At 52.5% G+C, this 19,016-nt stretch overlaps 2 protein-coding genes across 2 annotated transcripts; one reads left to right on the forward strand and one right to left on the reverse strand.

The window, feature by feature from the left end:
• The first annotated feature begins 5,677 nt into the window (after positions 1-5,677).
• GLOD5 (glyoxalase domain containing 5) lies at positions 5,678-9,493 on the forward strand. Its single transcript, XM_066640046.1, has 4 exons — positions 5,678-5,933; positions 6,902-7,060; positions 7,281-7,436; positions 7,767-9,493. The coding sequence occupies exons 1-4, from the start codon at positions 5,862-5,864 to the stop codon at positions 7,899-7,901; spliced, it is 522 nt and encodes a 173-aa protein (XP_066496143.1). The 5' UTR covers positions 5,678-5,861; the 3' UTR covers positions 7,902-9,493.
• Positions 9,494-11,382: 1,889 nt separating this feature from the next.
• On the reverse strand, positions 11,383-15,506 carry LOC136663189 (cis-aconitate decarboxylase-like). Its single transcript, XM_066640173.1, has 5 exons — positions 15,494-15,506; positions 14,730-14,917; positions 13,489-13,581; positions 12,915-13,120; positions 11,383-12,301 (listed from the first exon to the last, which is right to left on the reverse strand). Exons 1-5 carry the CDS (start codon positions 15,504-15,506, stop codon positions 11,383-11,385), a joined length of 1,419 nt encoding a protein of 472 aa, XP_066496270.1.
• Positions 15,507-19,016: the final 3,510 nt, after the last annotated feature.

Genomic DNA, 19,016 nt, shown 5'->3' on the forward strand with positions numbered 1-19,016 from the left:
CTCACAAAAATTGTTGCACTGTGACTGCTGCTGTCGTACCCCTCAAAGTCCTCCTTCCTATCCAATGATCACAGGCTGCCTCAGTATGGATAAGTACTGATGCAGCCAGCAGTACAGTACCTGATCTGGGTACCCAAGTTATGGGTGGCTGTGGTCTTGACAACCCCTTCCCCCTGCTGCCTCTTTCACTTTCCTCATGATGTGCAAAATCAGTCACACTTTTTTACTCCTGTGACAATAAGAAGAGTCTTGTTGAATCTGACCCAAGGTCCAGCTAGATTCTATAGATTATGTCTGTCGGTAGATTCTGTCTTTCCACCGTGGACAGCCAGTTGCCGCCAGAAAGCTTGGAAGAGGGCCTCCCCCGCTATCTGGTGTTCAGAGCAACACTGCCTGGGAAGAGGGATGGAGCCTTGGATAGGCCAATCTACTGTGCATTTGCCTAATTCTCTTTTTGAAGCCATGACTGCATCTTGTGGCAGTGAGTTCCAGAGGTTAGTTACATCCCAGGCAAAGCAGTGCCTTCTGGAACTTGAAGGAGAGGATCAGCTGTGAGGGAAGGGAGGGCTGCAGACTGAGCAGCAGTTCAGCTCATGTGAGAGAAACGTGAAGATACGAGGCAGAGGAGGGGGAGGTGCTCACCGGAGCCGGGATCTGCTCATCCAGGCAGTGCACGCTTCAGGGAGAATCTCGGGCAACTTTATTCCCCTGACCTTTACCACGGAGACAGACGTGGAAGGAAAGAAGCAGTTCTCGCTGCTTTGCTTCCATTCTGCCTAGACTGGAATAGAAGCAGAGCCCGCAGGCCGGGCTGGGTTCAGCAGCATTACAGCCGATGGTGCACGTTTGGGGGGCTTTCCAGGGTGGGCATTGCAGCTGTCAGGGCCAGTCTTTGGAGCTGCAGGGCTTGATGGAAAACATTTTTTGTGAGGTCCAGGTTTACTTAAATATTTTCTTCTGATAATCCTCAGTCATATTTACAGGAATTCACATATTTTAAACTTTTTCAGAGAAATAAGTTTCTTTATGCTGTTCTATAATTATTGTGCAATTCAAGTACAGGAAAAAAAATTTCACAATATAAACAGTGCGGGTTGTGCACCCCTGATCCGGAATTCCAAAATATATCTGGAATATTCTGAAATATGGGACTTTTTTTTAGTGCCAACATGACTGTTTTTTTTACTGTTTTGCCTAAAGAAATAAAATCACAAACTATGTTTCATGCACAAACCTTGTTTTATGCACAAAATTTTAAAAAATATTGTATAATATTACCTTCTTGCTATGTGTATGTGAAAATATGACTGAATGTTGTGTTTAGACTTGGGTCCCATTCTCAAGTTCTCTCATTATCTCATGTAAGTTGTCCACAATACAGAAAAATCCGATATGCAAAACACTTTTGGTGTCAAGCTTTCCAGATAAGGGATGCCCAACTCGTATAAACAAACACAGACACTACTGACTTTTTAAGACTTCAGAAGAAAATTGAAATCATTGCTGTTCTCTACAAAGCCTGCAGTGTGGTGTTAGGTGTTCGTTGCCATGTTCATTTGCCAATTGGGAGCAAATATCACCATGCCCTGCACTCCAACTGGCCAGGTGCCTGACTTGGCCTCTGTTCTTTCTTTCAGGTGTCAAACCTTCTTCCCCTTCCAATCTGCAGGACAGAGCAAGGGGGAAATCACAGCTCCGTTTAAAACCTGGCATCAGAGGTGCCGGTTTGGGTGTTACTGCTCCCTGGTTTCATCAAAGGCCACCCATGAATGTCATTCCTGGGGGGGGGGGGTTTGAGCTCCTGTTTAAGGCCGCTTTAAGACAGAGGGGGAACAGCAGACCGCAGACCTCAGGCTTGGCAGCCCCCTGTCTATTGATTGTCTGGTTTGACATCCAACATGCAGCTTGCGCTGAGGGTGGATGAAAGTGGGAGGCAATTAACATTTGGAGAGTAGTTAATCTCTAATGGATCTTGTCGGCCCTGCTTAACAAGCAGTTACGGCTCTTCCATCCTGTCGAAGCAAATGTCTCAGGCTTCCTGGAGCAAAGAGTGTTCGATTCCCTTATATATAAGTGTTTATTCCATGCACTTTTGATATCCGAAGCGGAGTGAAGCAGGGCTGTGTTCTTGCACCAACCTTGTTTGGGATTTTCTTCACTGTCCTGCTGAAGCAGGCCTTTGGAACTGCAACAGAAGGCATCTATCTCCGGACCAGATCAGACGGAAAGCTCTTCAACCTCTCCAGACTGAGAGCAAAATCCAAAGTCCAGCTGAAATGTCTGCGTGACTTCCTCTTTGCCGACGATGCAGCTGTCACTACCCACTCTGCCAAAGATCTCCAGCAGCTCATGGATCGTTTTAGCAAGGCCTGCCAAGATTTTGGACTGACAATCAGCCTGAAGAAAACACAGGTCATGGTTCAGGATGTGGACTCACCTCCCTGCATTACAATCTCTGAGCATGAACTGGAGGTTGTCCATGACTTTGTGTACCTTGGCTCAACGATCTCCGACACTCTTTCTCTCGATACCGAGCTAAACAAGCGCATCGGTAAAGCAGCTACCACGTTTTCCAGACTCACAAAGAGAGTCTGGTCCAACAAGAAGCTGACGGAACATACCAAGATCCAGGTCTACAGAGCTTGCGTCCTGAGTACACTTCTGTACTGCAGCGAGTCATGGACTCTTCGCTCACAACAGGAGAGGAAACTGAGCGCTTTCCACATGCGCTGCCTCCGACGCATCCTCGGCATCACCTGGCAGGACAAAGTTCCAAACAACACAGTCCTGGAACGTGCTGGAATCCCTAGCATGTATTCACTGCTGAAACAGAGACGCCTGCGTTGGCTTGGTCATGTCGTGAGAATGGATGATGGCCGGATCCCAAAGGATCTCCTCTATGGAGAACTCGTGCAAGGAAAGCGCCCTACAGGTAGACCACAGCTGCGATACAAGGACATCTGCAAGAGGGATCTGAAGGCCTTAGGGATGGACCTCAACAAGTGGGAAACCCTGGCCTCTGAGCGGCCCGCTTGGAGGCAGGCTGTGCAGCATGGCCTTTCCCAGCTTGAAGAGACACTTTGCCAACAGTCTGAGGCTAAGAGGCAAAGAAGGAAGGCCCATAGCCAGGGAGACAGACCAGGGACAGACTGCACTTGAAGGGATTGTCACTCCCGGATTGGCCTTTTCAGCCACACTAGACGCTGTGCCAGAACCACCTTTCAGAGCGCGATACCATAGTCTTTCGAGACTGAAGGTTGCCAATACAAAAAAAAATTCCATGCATGATTTAGCTCTTCATTTGTGCCACTGCTGGCGTATGGAAGGGAAGCGGCCACATTGCGTGTGGTTCAAGCCCCTCGCAGCTCCGTCCTCTTCTGGGCAGGGTTGAACTTCTAAGCTAAGGCTGAATGAAAAGGGAGCTGCTTCCCTACCTCTCCTTGAGCCTTGAGACACCCTCTCACGAAGCAACTGGCCTGGAGGGGTGACTGGCCTGAGTCAGCACATCGATCTGAGCAGATTCTCATCAGGGCAGTTGCCTTATTGCAAGATCTTCTGGGGAATTAATTCATCCCAGCACTAGTTAAAGGCAAGCATTTGTTTGGGGTTTTTTGCTTAATAAGGGGACAGTATTAATAATAGACCAGTGAGACTGTGGGCTCTTGTTCCCAAGAGGTTGTTCAACAATATGGTAAATGGTGTGGGGGGGGGGGGAAGAGTCTTGGCTTCTTCAGTCTTTTTAATTGAGAAGTTTCCAAAGAGGGACTTATGGGAAAGGACAGCAGGACTGCAGAAGTGCCCCGCTCTCTTTGGAATTCCTTCGCAATTCTTGGTGTTGAGAGTCATCTAAGGTGGGCACTGCGGGGGGGGGGGCAGCTGGGAGGCTGAGTGCTGGACCTCTGGCCCAGGGCCATTGCTTCCTCCTTATGCACTGCACTGCTAAATCCGTCCTGCTCTTGCCTTGAGGTCCCTGGTCCTCCTCTCTGAAGGGTGGAGTACTTGGATAAGAAAAGAGTTTCTCTGAGTCCTGGGTGCTACAAGGGAGCAGTGGGAGAGACCTGGGAGACAGACAGAGGGCTTCCATTCTGCTCCTACCAGGGTTTGCAAAACACCCTTTCTCAAGATCATAAGGCCCAGTACAATTCAACTTTCCAGTGCTGCTGCAGCTGTGCCAATGGGGTGCATGCTGTATCCTACTGTTTGTTGCCTGACATTTGTTCCCTTACTCTGGGGCTGTGTTGTGGCTGCAACAGTGCTGGAAAGTCGGATGGGACTGGGCCCTCATATGCATCGGATGCCATTAAGAGGGTGAGCTGGGTGGGGATTGGGGAGCACATTGTGATTAAACTGAGCTTGTTCGTGGAAACCAAGGCCCTTCATCTGAGGCATCTGAGGGATGTGGTTGTTCTCTTGGGAAAGAAGACAGGAACACATCTACAGTGCCTGGAACAAGCAAACCTCAGCAGCTGAGCTGCATAGCAAAGAAGGTGGCAAGTAGATGCTCTGACTTCCTCATCAGTTTGGCCAGGATGAAAGCACCTTCTTCAAAGCTCCTTGCAGCATATCCCAGGTTTGGAGCCAAGGCCACCTCTCCGGACAGACCCTTTCTGCCACTGGGAATGACCTGATACTGGTCACAAACTGTGCTTGGGTGGTGTTTGGCCCCAGCCCTGTAGCAACGAATTCTTCAGGCTGACTCTCCACTAGACAAAGAGCCGTCTTCTCCTCTCCCTCCAGAAGTGTGTCCTTTCCTCTGCTGCGCTGGAAAAAGGTGGAACAGTATTTGGACTTATGAGTAGTAGAGGCGTGTCTCTGACCTATTCTCTTGTCTCCGCCACAATTGATAGTTGGGGGGTGATGGCAAGGATGAGTTTTTTTTAAAATAAGTTTGCAAAGCAGCATTTTCCCCACCTGTCCTGACGGAAAGGGCAGGAGCGTAGGGTTTATGCCACAGTCAATTTCTCTTTCCATGAGACTTTGCAGGGCACCAGTCTAGCCATTTTCCTGAGCCCTGGCAGGGCCTCCAGGCCTGGGCTCCCTCCAGTGTGCTTGTCCTTTTCTGCGCATTTCTGCAGCTGATTAACACCTTCCAGCTGGGCACAACGAGGGCTCCTGGCAAAAGCTTCCCAGCAGGCTTCTGGACTTCTGATGACCAAGCTGGGCTAGGGTGAGCCGAACACTTGGGGTTGTGTTCAAAGTATGGCATTGAGATGAACGTCTGAACACAGCAGACTCTCACGGGCCCTGCCCAGCAGCTCCACCTGGACTCTTCATGGCAACAGTCAAGTGAACGGCTGTGGCCCAGTCCAGGGGCCTCCCCCTGTGCATTTCAGCAGGACTTGCTGAGAAGAGTGGCCTGCCCGTGACCAGGGCCCTTTCCTCCCAAGAGCTGTGGTGCCGCAGAGCAGCCTGCCTGCCCCCCTTCTCTGAGCCGGCCTGCATCCCAATGGGCAGTGGCTGGGCTCTCTGCAGGACACTGCTCCTGTTCTTGCTCGGTGGTGCCAGCTCTGCGCCCTCCGCTCTGCAGCTCATGCCAGCCTGTCCAGTTTGCTATTTCAGGCGTTCCAGGCATTGATTCTGCTGCGTGCAGCATTTAAAAATAAACCTTGGGTGTGCTTGTGGCAACGGATGCTCCGGACGTGGCTGGCACCAGCCTCTGTTCCTTGACACCCAAAAGAGCTCTGTTGCCCCTTTCCACTGAGGACGGCTCAGGGCCTCCCACTGGTCCAGAGGCCAGGCTGGCACACTTGGCCTCCCAGGGAAGCTCTTGGGCTCTGTGCACATGCAGCCAAGCCTGGTTCCCTGGGAGGCATTCTAAGCTGAACAACGCCAGCCCCAGAACTCCGCCCTCACACCAGGAAATGCTGAGCTGGAGAGTCCTTCTGCTCCTGACCTCCAGGCAGCTGCACGGAGCGCCTGCCCTTCCTGCTCAGGTACTGGCTCCACCAGCCTTTCTCGGGGAGACATTTGCACCGGGGATCTCAGGCTCGGAAGGCAACAGAGAACATGCCCTGCCTGGGGCTGCTCCTTGGAATGGCATTTTCTGGGGCCTGCAGCAAACTGCAGCAAGGGGGTGGAGTTCGGGGGCTGCTTACTCCAAATCACAGGATGGGGAAGGGGAGCGAGCACTGGGAAGGTCTCTCCCCTTCCATCTTGTCGAGCAAATCACTTCCCTCTGCTTTTCAGCAGGCACAGCCCATGTCCTGCACACAGCATTCTGTGGCCTGCACATGACCCGAGGAACTGGGCATCATTGTATTCTGCTAGCCCTGTGGAAGGCCAGCAAGCACAGAGGCCGCTCACTGTGACCAGAGGAAGGGAGATCTGCCCTTAGTTTGGCCCACATGCTTTCGATGTGGTCACCTTAAGGAGTGGGGCTTTTGTGTGATCAAGGAGTTTTTTGGGCTCCTGAATGTGCAGCAATCAATCCTGTGCTGGGGTTGATGTGCAGTTGCGGGTGGAATGTGCATGTTGTGTGGCTGTACCATTTATATCCAAAGGATCTGCCCTCCTTCCCATGGATTTGGCTGTCCTACAAAGCCCCGCAGGGAACTCCCTGCTGCCATCCTGGGCTTGGTTGCCAGGGGCCAAGAGGGCTCTGTTACTGGCAGCCCCCCCCCCGTGAGGTATTGCTGGTGCCCTCCTTGCCAATCTCTCAGCACTTCCTACAGACCTTCCTATTTCAGCAGGCCTTTGCTGCTCCTGCAAGCTCCCCCCCCCCACCCCGCAGCCTGGTTGATGCTTTCCAACTGAGTTACCTCTGGGTTGTGTTTTGTTGTGCGATTGTGTGCATTGAGCACTACCCTGAATATTTTTGAGAGTGGTGGGAGATAATTTTGATAATCAGGACAATAAGTGCATCGTTCCCCAAAGGGACCTCTTCCATGTTGCTCCTTCTCAGGTTGCTGACTCGCTGGCCATGTCTAGGGAGGGGGGTGTCAAGGCCCCCCCTCAGGGCTTCATCAGCCGCCTGGATCACCTGGTGATGATCGTGAGGAGCATCGAAGACACAGCAGCCTTCTACTCCCGGGTCCTGGGCATGGAGCTTGTCACCTTCAAGGTGTGGGGTTGGGGGGCACTGCCAGGTGCCCTGTTGTTCTTTGCAGGAAAGGAGCAGGTGTTGCTTTGACTAGGAGGAGGCCACAGGGCTAGGAGGAAGAGTGGTTGAGCCGGAGGACTGGCAGGGGTGGAGTGGGTTAGGGGTCCACGCCCTGCCTAGTTCTATGCTGTGTCTCCACCCCTACCCCACTTCCTTCACAGGCTCCCATTGTCTTCAACAGGGAGACCGCAAGGCTTTGCATTTTGGGGTGCAGAAGTTTAACCTCCACGAGGTGGGGAAGGAGCTGGAGCCCAAGGCCCACTGGCCGGTTCCCGGCTCCCTGGACATCTGCCTGGTCACAGAGATGCCCCTGGAGCAGCTGGTGGAGCACCTGAAGGTCAGTCCTGCCTCTCTCTGGAGCCCGGGTCTGGGTGGTCTGCTTGCCATCTCAGCAGCAGGCACGTGACTTGCAGGCACCGCTTGTCTTTCTCCTGCCCCAACATTTCTGGGGAGCTCCAGCTGCACCCCTGGAAATAAGTCTGGGAGGAAGATGATGTTTTTCATAGACAAGCACTGAAGTTCATGCAGTCCTGCTTGAGGAAAAGATGCAAAAATAGGAGATGTTTTGTTGCAAATGAGCCTGGGAATGATTCTTGATGATTGGATGGGGAAGTCACTGAACTTTGGATCGCCTGATTTACTCCCCCCCAACACACCTTTCTTACAGACCTGCGGAGTAAGGATTGAAGAAGGTCCAGTGCCCAGAACTGGGGCTGTCGGTCCGATAACGTCTGTTTACTTTCGAGACCCAGATCAGAACCTGATTGAGGTCTGCAACTACAGTTGTCATCCACAGCAGTGATGCTTCTCCCACAAGACCAGAACTCAGGCCTGGACAGGTCAGGGCTCTGGGCCTTTCCAAGAGGAGCCAAACATACTCAAGCCACCCCAGACTCTTCCCACACATCACAGGAGCCACGTCTCTGCATTTCCACCTGGGACTATCTCTGATCCAAGGAGCTCCAGCTTGGTGATGTGCATGTGAATTGCATGCAGGAAGGATCCAGCTTCAGACCCAGATAGCTCCAGTCAGGACTGGCCCATCCATGAGACATTTGCTTAAGGCAGCAGTCGGCAGGGTTCCTATCTCCATCTACCTACTTGCCTCCGTTGCTCTTCCTCCCCGTTCCCTGGATTGGAAAAGGAAGGGGGGTGAAGTGGAAGTGTGGCAGAGAGGTGGGCTAGAGTGTCACTGGAGATGTTCTAACCTACCACTCCTCTCCTCCTGCCCTGTCCCCCTCTTCCTCTTCCCATCCAGGGATCAGGGAAGCAGAGCCCGGTGCATCCCCTGGCAAGGGGACAGTCCTTTGACATGCCTCTTCGGATGTCAGGAAGTGCGGGACCAGCCCCGTCTCAAGAAATTCCACCTCCAGGATCTCAGGGAGCAAGGATGGAGAGCTGCCACCAGCTGGAGAAGAAGGCACTCTTGGGCTAGATCTCCCGTTCACTCTACGTTTTGCATCACTCCAGCCCTTAACACTGAGTTTGCAGCCAGCTTGAAACACACATTTGCAGCCATTCAATCCTTTTAGCTTGTCTGAAAACGCAGGGTTTTGGAGTGGCCACCAGATGGCGGTCTTGCTCTCTGGGAGGAGGCCTCTGCACCGCCTGCAGGTTTTCACCACCTTCTGAGCAAGTAGTGGGGGACAGACAGGGTAACCTGTAGGCGTTCCAGGACACACCGCAAGCCAAATCCTGCAGAGTGGATGCACCTAAGGGCTGGTACACAGGCACACTCACTGTTCATGAGAATGAGGTTGGAGGAGGCATGGGGGGGGGGTTTATCTCAGCCACCCAGATTTGACCTGCATGCTTACATGTCCCTGCACCACCTTATGCCTTGACAAGCAACATTTTGGCTACACAAGAGCCCTGTACAACCTGGTCATAGTTTCGCTATTCACCAAAGTAAAAGTAGAATTGTGAGTCCTGGTCATACACAAGGGAGGCTCTGAACCCTTCCTTAGCTTATGAGGTAGAACAAAAGCTGGTGCTATTTGGAAGACATGAGGGGGGCACCGAGCACACAGCAGCTACACAAGTGCCTCACTGAACTGGGCTTGCTCCTAGTGTGTGTCAACCCCCCCTCCCCCCACCCAAAAAAAATCTCAGGTTGGGGCATTTTACAAAATACATCCTTGCTTACTGGGTAAGTGGCCCTTTTTCAAGTGGGGGCTCCTCTTTTATTTAGCAGGGGGAGAGTAACTGGCCCTCCTCACCCTAAGCAGTGCCTTTCCGAGTGGCTGCCTGCTGGTGTGGCATCTTTTCAGATTGTGAGCCCTTTGGGGACAGGGAGCCATCAGTTATTTGACTTTCTCTGTAAACCGCTTTGTGAAAGTGGTTGTTGAACCAGCCACTGTTGCTGAAAAGCAGCACATAAATACTGCTAATGAATGAATGGTAATGATGAATTTTTACCTTACATGAATGGCTTTGTTCTGTGCAGCACAGGGAATGTTTTGTTTTAGACAGGAGGCTCAAAAACATTATGAAATAGAAGCGAATTGTGTCACTGGATCCATTTGCCCCAAATCAACGTGACCCTATGCACTGGAATGGGAGTGGGGCTCTGGAGAAACAGCTGGGCCATGTGACTGTGGAGCAGGTAGGACTCCTGCAAAAAGAGATCCGCCGGTAGCGCAAACCAAGTGGCAAGGGGTGTGCAAGTCCATGTGTGGTGGCCACAGTTTAAAAGAAAAGAAGCTGCAGGAATGAAAGGAAAAGGAGTGACAGGACACTTCTGCTATGCCCAGCCTCAGTCTTTTCCCATGAGATGCACACTTTTGTGCAGGAAAGGATGTGAGAGAGCCACACAACTAGTGCGAATGCCACCTGCTCCTGGCCTGAACCTCTGACACCATTGCTTTGGAGGCATCCCAAGGGAAGTACTTGGACATGTTAGCCAGGAGTGCTGGGCTGGGAGACTCCTGATGGCCAGCATTGCATTGCCCACCGTTAATAATTGGTGGGAGCCTAAACCAGAAAAAGTGACAGAAAATGAGAACATCAAAATCTTGAGGGATTTTCAAATACAAACTGATAAAGTTTCAACACAAAATGCACAAGATATTACAGTAACAGAAAAAAAATAATAAAGTGACCGTTATCAACATAGCAATACCTGGCTGCCCCCTCTCAGAAGCAGTGCTGGTGAGCAGCCTGGGGAGGGAGGAGGCAAGGCCTGGCTTGGGGCCCCCTGTTTAGCCAGGAGGACTGCAAAGCCCTGACAGCAGAGACAGAGGCAGGTCTCCTTACAGAAAGGAGGCTCCGACAACAAGGTTTTCAGCAGGCAAGTAAAATCCGTTTATTAAGGCAGGTTCTCCCCAAACACAGGAATTGGTGCCATCACGTGACAAAGTGAATCAGCCGCAGTGCAAGCAAGTGGCAAACAAATGCAAGGCCTTTGAAGGGTTATATGACCCTCTATCAATGCAGGCATCAGAGCAGAGCCATTTCCCCCACCTCAGAAGCTCTGGCCAGCACAGGCTGCCCCGTCTTCTGTCTGTCCAGCAGCAGAACAATGAACAGCAGAAGCAGATCCAGAGAAGGAATGAACGACAGCCAGATTCTCTGCTCTGCAGATCAGGCTGCAGGGAGCTTTGGGCACAGAGTGCTGTCGAAATAGGATCTCTGTTTTAGGGTGAGCTCTGATTCCTGGAAGAACCCTGGCAGCCCACCCAGTTCAACCTTCCAGTGCTGGTGCCGTTGCAATGAAGCCCCAAGGTAAGAGAACAGAGATTCCTAACCTTTCCTAACAGAGATCTTCCTAACAGAGATCCAGGAGGCCTCTGTGACTGACCCCCCCCCCACCTCAGGACGCAGCACATGTCCCTTTGGCACAGCTGCATCAGTGCTGGAATATTGGTTAGGATGGGACCCTTAGTCCATGTTACTCTCGGGTCTGGGTAGCCCCCAATCACTAACAAGGATATGGCATTAGGAGGGGCCATAGCGCAATGACAGAGCTCCCCCAGCCACTGGTCTCAACTTCAGTCCCTCGCAAGCAGCAGCTCAGGCAGCAGACCTGGAAAGGGCCCTTTTCCACTTGAGACCCTGGAGAGCCTCTGCAGCCCTTGGCTGGCCAGGTGGAGAGGGCAGCTCAGTGTGAGTGCCATTGGGGTGATGCACCAGGTCCAGATCCAGCTGAATAGCCAGAAGAAGACACGGATATGGCGGGGATCCACACTGTGAAGCATTCTCACTGCAGAAGCAGAGGTGTGGTGCAGAATGTGGGAAATGTCTCAGAGCAGTTATGGGATTTTGGAGACTCCACAGCTCCTGCATCACAGGCAGGAAGCCACCAGAGAGCTGTCTGGGAGGTCCTCCAGGTTGTCCACCACTTCAATGATGTGGTCCACATCATCTTCCTGGAGCACCTGCAGAGTACTGGATTGAAACTTGCTTATGAGGGATTCTCTGCTCAAGGGCTTCCTCCAGTGGCCGTAGAAGGTGTCACAGCGGCCTGCCAGGACATCTCCATTCTGCAGGGTCAGCTCCACCTCTGCATACATCTTGTCAAAGTTGGCGACATTGTCCTCAGGGTGCTCCACCGCCACCTTGGAGAGCAGCCAAAGGAGCTCTGGGCGGCGGATCCTGTCCTCCTTGAAAGAGGAGGCAGTCACTCTGCCATCCAGGAGGGCAGTGCAGGTGCTAAACTGGATGGAGTGCCTGGCCTCGTGCTCCGAACAGGGGAAAGGTCTGTTGATATACTTGGACTCTGGGACTCTCAGGATGATGCTGCGGATCGCAGAGGGCAAGGAAGAGCTGGAAAGGTTGGTCAGGAGGCTCCGGACCGAGAGGGCAGCCTCTGCTGCCCAGTGCGTACCCAGATGGGCTGGGAAGCTCTTGAAGGCCACGTCTTGCTTCTTAAGGAGGAACTCGTGGCCGCTGGCTGAGAGCAGGAGTGGCCTGGGCTGGTAGTCCCCACAGAAAGCCCCAAACCCAGCGCAGCCAGGAATGGCATCCAAAATGAGGGGGCTGGCCTCCATCCCTCGGGCCGCCAGGAGTGTCGCCTCCAGGCCAAGGCGGGTGGCATTGCCAACATGCAGGGGCTTGGCCAGGGTTGCTGCATTTGCCATGGGGGCCCCTGCCAGAGAGGCTGCGATCGCCAAGGCATGGCCACACTGAGCCGTGTCCAGCGAGAGGAGCTTGGCTGTGGCGGCAGCACTGCCCAAGGTGCCCACCACAGAGGGAGGGTGGAACCTGGAAGAGAGAAGGCAGGAAGGCCTGAGTGGGGATGGAGGCTTCAGGGCAGCCAGAGGTGCCCCTTCTGGGACACACTTCTGAGGCTGCAGGCCAAGGACTTTTTTCAGGAAGCTGAAAGCCCGCCCAGGCACTTGGAATAGGGGGGCCAAACACCTGCAATGCACTTCTAGGAGACCAGGTGCTGTTTCTGCCCCCTGCCTTGTCTGGGGGGGGGGGAGCCCACCTTTCTTGGTAGACAATGCCAATGTTACATGTGCAGATGATTTAAGTCTGGCAGCAAATGTAAACAAGCAGTGCTGGGAACGTTTGGCGTTGCGAGAGGCAGCACCGGGAGAGCTCCACTGGGCCAACTTAACTCTTGAATCGCACTGAAGTGCTCAAGGCAAAGGCAGGAGCTGCTCACCAGCTTCCCTTCCTCACTGTCCACAGTGCTCCTCTCTCTCAGTGCTTGTGTGCTAATCACCCCGCCCCAGATGAAGGCCCCCCAAGCCAAAGTGCCCAAGAGTCCATTGCAGATGAATACCTCCATGCTTCTCCTCCAATCGAAGCCACCCACTTGCTTGTTCCTGGTGCACTTTTGCCCACCAACAAGGATCCGAAGAGTATTTACCTCTTGGGGATGTCATGAGCTTCCCGGGAGAAGTGCAGGAGTCTGCCCTGCACCTCAATGCCCACGTTGAAAGCCAGCAGGAAGTCCAGGCCTGTGGGTCTGGAATCTTCTGGTAACATCTGGGAGGCAGCCAGGAGCGCTGGCAGAACGGCCCCCGAAGGGTGAGTGGGTGGGTGCCAGGTGTCATCAAAGTCCATGGAGTGAACCTGAGGGGGAGGGAAGGAAGCGTTCTGGGGTCAGAAGTGGTTAGAAGTAAAGCCAGCTTGGAATACGCTCCATGGGAGGCAGTGCCGGAATCTTCCTTCTGTTAAAGGAGCAAGTCTATAGTTTCATGGCAATGAGAAGTAAGCAACGTGAGACCACGTGGGGAGCCTGCAGAAAGCTGGTTCCATAAATCCACTTTGAAGGCACTGACACAAAAGGGACAGACAAGAGAAAACCGTATCTTCTCACCTTGGGCCAATGTGACTAAAAAGGGGCCACTGTCACTGGTGGAAGCCCACACAGCCTTTGGGATTCCGCTGCCCTTGTGCGCAGTCACCCAAGGGATTGCAAAGCCAGGGTCGGATCTTACCGCCACGCCATTGGCAAACGCAGCCAGAGGAGGAGACAGCTTCAGCCCCTTCCTTCCATAGACAGAGCTCACAGGGCTGGGAGGGAACATCTCCTGTCCGGGAGAAACAGAACTCCGTGAGAGTAGCACAGGGCACTGCGGGGGGGGGGCAGGCTTCAGACTTGCAGGACTGCAATTTGTGTGTGTTTCTCTAGAATCCTGAAGGTCCACCAGCCACAGCCAAGTGCAAAATGGGGGACTTGGGCTGAACTACCAAGGACCACCTTCGATTGCAGACTGTTCAAGTGGAAATAAGCTCTAGAGGTTGGCAACCTTCAGTCTGGAAAGACTATGGTATAAGCCAGGGGTGCTCACACTTTTTTGGCTCGAGAGCTACTTTGAAACCCAGCAAGGCCCGGAGATCTACCAGGGGGGAAGGAAGCGTCTGACAGACACCCCCTTTAATGTATGGAGCCCCTGCTGGAGTCTAGTCAGTTTTGTCAGTTTTGTTGCTGCGTGCCTGAAGAGCAGCTAAAGTGTCAGTTTCAGTGTCAGTTTAGTGTCAGCTAAATATGTCAGTTTCGTCTAGTCACTAGATGAAACTGACATATTAACAGTTTGGAGAGACAGGGCTCCGCGATCTACTCATTTTGCCTCGCGATCTACCGGTAGATCGCGATCTACCTATTGAGCACCCCTGGTATAAGCCTACAGCACCCGGTATTCCCAGGCAGTCTCCCATCCAAGTACTAACCAGGCCTGACTCTGCTTAGCTTCCGAGATCAGACAAGATCGGGAGATAGTGTTCAGTATAGGGAGCACATTCCTGATCTCCTCTGATCTCGGAAGCTAAGCAGGGTCAGGCCTGGTTAGTACTTGGATGGGAGACCGCCTGGGAATACCTGGTGCTGTAGGCTTCTACCATAGTCTTTCCAGACTGAAGGTTGCCAACCAACACCAAGCTCTGGAGGACATCTAGTCCATCCCTGCTCAGCACAGGCAACAGCCCCATGAGCCATGAAACAAGGTGACCCGGGACATTTACTCTGCCCGAGGACAACCTTCACCCAGCATGAAACCTGAAGCCTCCTGTCCAGGAACAAAACTGGCTGCAGCGGAGAGGAGACCGTGCTCCTGGCTGGCCCAGACCGGTCCTCGCTGCCTGCCATTCAAAGCCATCCTGGTCTTGCAAGACCAGCAGTGCAGATCCTTGGTGCTCAGTACTGGCTGGTTGGCATCCCCGGGCATGACGCTGCTCTTACCTGGCAATACCGCAAAGCGATGTCAAAAGCGCACGTGGTGCTGCCCAACAGCCCAACCCCGATGCTGTCAAGGATCATCCGCTTGCTCCGATGACAGACCACGTCGGAGAGGTGCCCAGAGTGGATGTCGTGGATGAAGGAAGCAAAGCTGCCGGTGACCGTCTCCTCCGAGGCTCTCTTTGCCAGGACTGCCAGGGCCGTGAGGACAGGTGGGCCGTGAGGAAGGCGCTCAAAGGTGGATTCTGAAGGCCCTGCACTGCCTCTCCTCTCCTGTCTGTTGGATCTCAGTGGTCAACTCCCCAAGGATCGCCCAGCACCCCATACCCAGCAGGGGCTTACCTGCCCAAGCCAAGCCCTCAATGCTGGCGGCAGCAGTCTGCCCAGTGTGCCCTCAGGGGGCATGTGGAGCACAGTGGGGGCCTTGAGGCAGAGCTTTGCCCCCTTCCTCCAGCTGCACAAGCATCATGCAAAGTCATGATCCACGCAAGAGGTAAAGAGGCAGTGGGGCACTCCAGTTGTCCCTCTAAGGGAGTGCTTATTAACATGTGACACGGCCTGGTGGTTTTTAAAGAAGAGATAGAGGCCCAGGGGGCACTGAACAGAACAGAACTGCAGTGGGGAGGGGGCTGTTGAGCTTTAGGACTTGCCCCAGCTGTCGTTTTCCTCCTGATAGTGCCTCTCCTTGCTAGTTTCTTAAACGAAGCCCACCAGAACACATTTGTGTGTGGGGGTGTCTAACGTGGCCTGACGCTCATGCCCTGTACCTGCAAGGGGCATGGCTGGAGCAATTAATCAGATGAGGCTCTTCCCAAACGCAGTGGCATTTAACAGAGCTCTGCATTTGCAGTTTTCAGCCTCCAGAGGGGTGCAAAGGCAGACGGAGATCCAGTCAGTAAGTGCAGATTGATGGGGTGGCTCCTATTTGGTCCTGCCTTGCTGTTTCTGAAAATGCCCTGCCCTTCGGTTCCAAAGGACTTTCAAACAGCTTCCGTGGAAGAAAGTAAGATAACAGAAAGCAGCAGACAATGCAGAGCAACAGAGCAGACTGTATCCTAGCATGAAACCAGAATCCAACTTTTAGCACTCTGGAAGGGTTGCCTGGACAGGCTTCACCAGGTGCTCAACGGAAGTCAGGCTCTGCATTAAGCAAGCTGCCTGGGCTCTGAGTCCCAAAAACAGGGTGCTGCCATGTAGTAGGACCCACGCCTGGTCACCACCTGTGTTACCTCCAGATATGGGGAGGGGGCAGAGAAGGGTCTCTGTGGAGGATCTTAATGCAGCTTAATGCAGCTCCATGCATTGACGCCCTAGTCCGGGCACATAGGAACAGAGCCTCACCCAGGTGGCGTGAGCACAGAATTCCAGGCAGGAACCACGAGGCAGGCTCCTCTTCGTGGAATTGCCCAGATTACGGCAGGAGAACCTTACACAGTCTGCTTTCCTGAGAAGAGGAAGGACCGCAGGGGAGCCTCTGTGGGACTTTAAAAAGCCTGCCCACTTTTCTCTGCCAGCTGAAGCTGCTGGAGACAGAGAGGCCCTCCCCATGTTGCACTTGTGGCTTACATTGCTGAGAAGGCTGACAATGTGCTCATGAAAGAGAGACACAAACCTTTAGTCGCAGTCCTGTGCACACTCCTAGGGGCAGCAAAGACCTTCTGGGACCTCTAGAAGAGAACAGGACGGTGTTGCTGTCACTCACATTCATTCATGGGTGACGGGTGCTGGGGGAACCCCCCACCCACCCGTTGCTCACCAGCATTGCTCAGTCCCAGGCTGTAAAAATGCTGCTGGAGAGAGTAAGAAACTCTCTGTGTGGACAGGCGGGGGTGGGGAGGGGAAGCTGCCTGGGGGCAAAAGTGTTTGCAAAATCTTTCTGGGCAGGGTGTGCAGGACAGCTTCCGAGTCACAGGAAGTGGCAGAGTTATAGAGGACCAGATCTCAGGCTGCCAAAGGTCAGGAAAAGCTCCACATGGGTGACTAGAGTTCTCCACAAAGCTACTGAACTGAAACTCTGAGACCAGCAGGAAAAGATACCACAGCCAGTGACAGCAACCAGACAATTTTAGCTCTTGCCTTGGAACCCAGAACTGTCTAAAAGGGGGAGGCTTGGCATTCCAATAGCTTTTCCCCCCAAGGAGAGACCCTTTACCTGCAGGGATGCATAGACCATCCTGGGGCAGTTTGTGGCTCTTCTTTGGTGCTGCTGGGACCTCACTCAAGGGTTGCTGGAGTGATGCATCTGGAAGCCTCGTGGGAGTCCAGGTGACTTTATAGCTCTCTCACAAATCTATTTCCAGGGAGGTGACATCCGCCTCCAGGAGGGTAGGGGCTCAAAGTGGTGCCTACCCCTGTTGTGGGACAACCCACTGCAGGAAGCCTCTTTCTTTTCAAGGGGGAGGAAGAGGGGAATAGTCAAGAATAATCACAGAGAGGGGCTAAATTCAAGGAACTCAGCACATAGGAAATAGAGCCAGGAAATGACCAGATGACTCCCACACACCCCCTGAGCTCCTCCCCATTTCTCAAGGTGAGCATAAAAACTGCTGCTTATCAGGCGATGCCAGGAAGATGAGATGTTGTGGGCACTTGGTCTGAACACCTCTAAAAGTAGGTACCTGGTATGTAAAGGCCTTTAAAGCTGGTTTTCCTTGTTATTGACTGTCCCTTGCTTGATTTTGTGGCTGCTTCCATGGCTTGTTCCTTTGTTCTCTTGCACCTTACATTTTGTCTCCTGATGGTTCTGCAAATCCATCTCCACCATTGCATGAGAAGGAACCAAATCTGTGTTGCATTCTGCTGCTCACTTAAAAGGCTGTGTATCTTTGCCAAGCTCCACCTGTACTTTATTTGTATATATCACCTATACACAAAATGTATTACATAATTCAGCTCCTGATCCACCCTTCCAGAAAAGGTAGTGTACAGTGGCATAGCTAGAGGGGGTGCAAAGCATAAAGTTTTGCAGGCATCTGAATGGCCGGGCAAGCAGCCACTCTGGGTGGGGGGAGCAAAATGGAGGCATAAAACTGGCAAGTTTTATAACTTGCCAGACACCTCCAAAAGTATATTTGCACAGCTGTCAAAAAGACGTGAAAAAATCCACAGTGGAATGAAGGGTTCAGCCTTTGAACATTGACCTGAAAGCTGTGACCAATGGCTGGCATCTTGTCCTCTGCCATCTGTTCTATGCAGTGCGAAGGGGAGCCATTTCTCAGGCAAGGAAGCACCTTGTGGAGGCCTTGTGGGTGCAGACAGCACCATCCCTTTTGGTCTCCATCGCCTTTATCAGGATATGTTTGGTCATAATCTGAATAGTGCTTAACTCATCCTCAATAACAGTCACAGTACAGTCCTAGACCTGTCTATTTAGAAGTAAGCCCCAATGCATTTAACAGGACTCACTCCCAGGTGTGCAGGATTGTGGCCTACAAATCCAATGGCACGATTAGCTTGAGTTAACATACACCTTGAGAACCATGAAATAGCCTCAAGCAGAAATAAACAGGGGTGAAGTTCAGTGAGAAAAGAGCCCATGCACCAGAAGATGGGGGGGAGGGCTCTGTGGCAGCTGCCTGAGTAAACAGGTAAGGGCAAGAGTTGGGAGGTAACTTTTATATTTATCTGGGATATTTTAAAGCTGTTTTTCAATGTTCATGCATTTGTTTTAAATGATTGCAACCCATTCCACTGAATCTTTAAAATGAAGAATAATAAGTTTCAGAGCAGGACTAAGCAGCAGAAGTAGAAAAGACTCGAATGAAGACATTTAAAGTGGTAGGGTGTGGGCTATGCTAAGGGGTCGTGGCTGTACGGAGAGCCATTGCCCACTGCACCACTGTCAGGGTGTCTCCCAGACATGACCGTGTTTGCCCACTGTTTGTCAGCTCCTTCCATCCCCAAGAGCCGCCTTTAGGTGCTGCTGGCTGGGGTGAGTGCCCTGTTGTCCAGCTGTCCAGTAGCCAATTCCTAAAGAAGAAGAATTCTTGTCTGTGTTAATTTTAGCCTTTTGTGGTCTAAGGAAAAGTCTGGCAAGGAAGAATCGCCCCTTTGTGTGCACAAAATGCCAAGGTTGGCAGCACCTGGGTGGAAACGTGGGGTTTTATAACTCCCCATTCAGCCCAGAGCCTCAGGACTGAACTGGGGCTGGAAAATCCCCACTGAACCAAAGGGAAAGGGCTGCCCCAACAGGGGGCAAAGAGTGCACAGCTCACAGTAGGAACTTTTGAGAAAGTCAGCTGGATCTGAAAACATGATGCTGCCCAGGACTGCGTCAGCCCCCACAGCACT

Source organism: Tiliqua scincoides, chromosome 12, assembly GCF_035046505.1.
Source record: "Tiliqua scincoides isolate rTilSci1 chromosome 12, rTilSci1.hap2, whole genome shotgun sequence".
In the NCBI taxonomy this organism is placed as follows: Eukaryota; Metazoa; Chordata; class Lepidosauria; order Squamata; family Scincidae; genus Tiliqua; species Tiliqua scincoides.

What these genes read in the sequence shown, in the direction of transcription:
- LOC136663189 (XM_066640173.1), bottom strand. An exon ending in TCGCTTTGCGGTATTGCCAG is followed by an intron (nt 13,582 to 14,729) that starts GTAAGAGCAGCG and finishes TCTCCCGGACAG; the next exon opens with GAGATGTTCCCTCCCAGCCC. An exon ending in CGTTTGCCAATGGCGTGGCG is followed by an intron (nt 13,121 to 13,488) that starts GTAAGATCCGAC and finishes CCTCCCCCTCAG; the next exon opens with GTTCACTCCATGGACTTTGA.
- GLOD5 (XM_066640046.1), top strand. Translation starts at nt 5,862, where the DNA reads ATGCTGAGCTGGAGAGTCCTTCTGCTCCTGACCTCCAGGCAGCTGCAC. An exon ending in CGCCTGCCCTTCCTGCTCAG is followed by an intron (nt 5,934 to 6,901) that starts GTACTGGCTCCA and finishes GCTCCTTCTCAG; the next exon opens with GTTGCTGACTCGCTGGCCAT. An exon ending in AGCTGGTGGAGCACCTGAAG is followed by an intron (nt 7,437 to 7,766) that starts GTCAGTCCTGCC and finishes CCTTTCTTACAG; the next exon opens with ACCTGCGGAGTAAGGATTGA.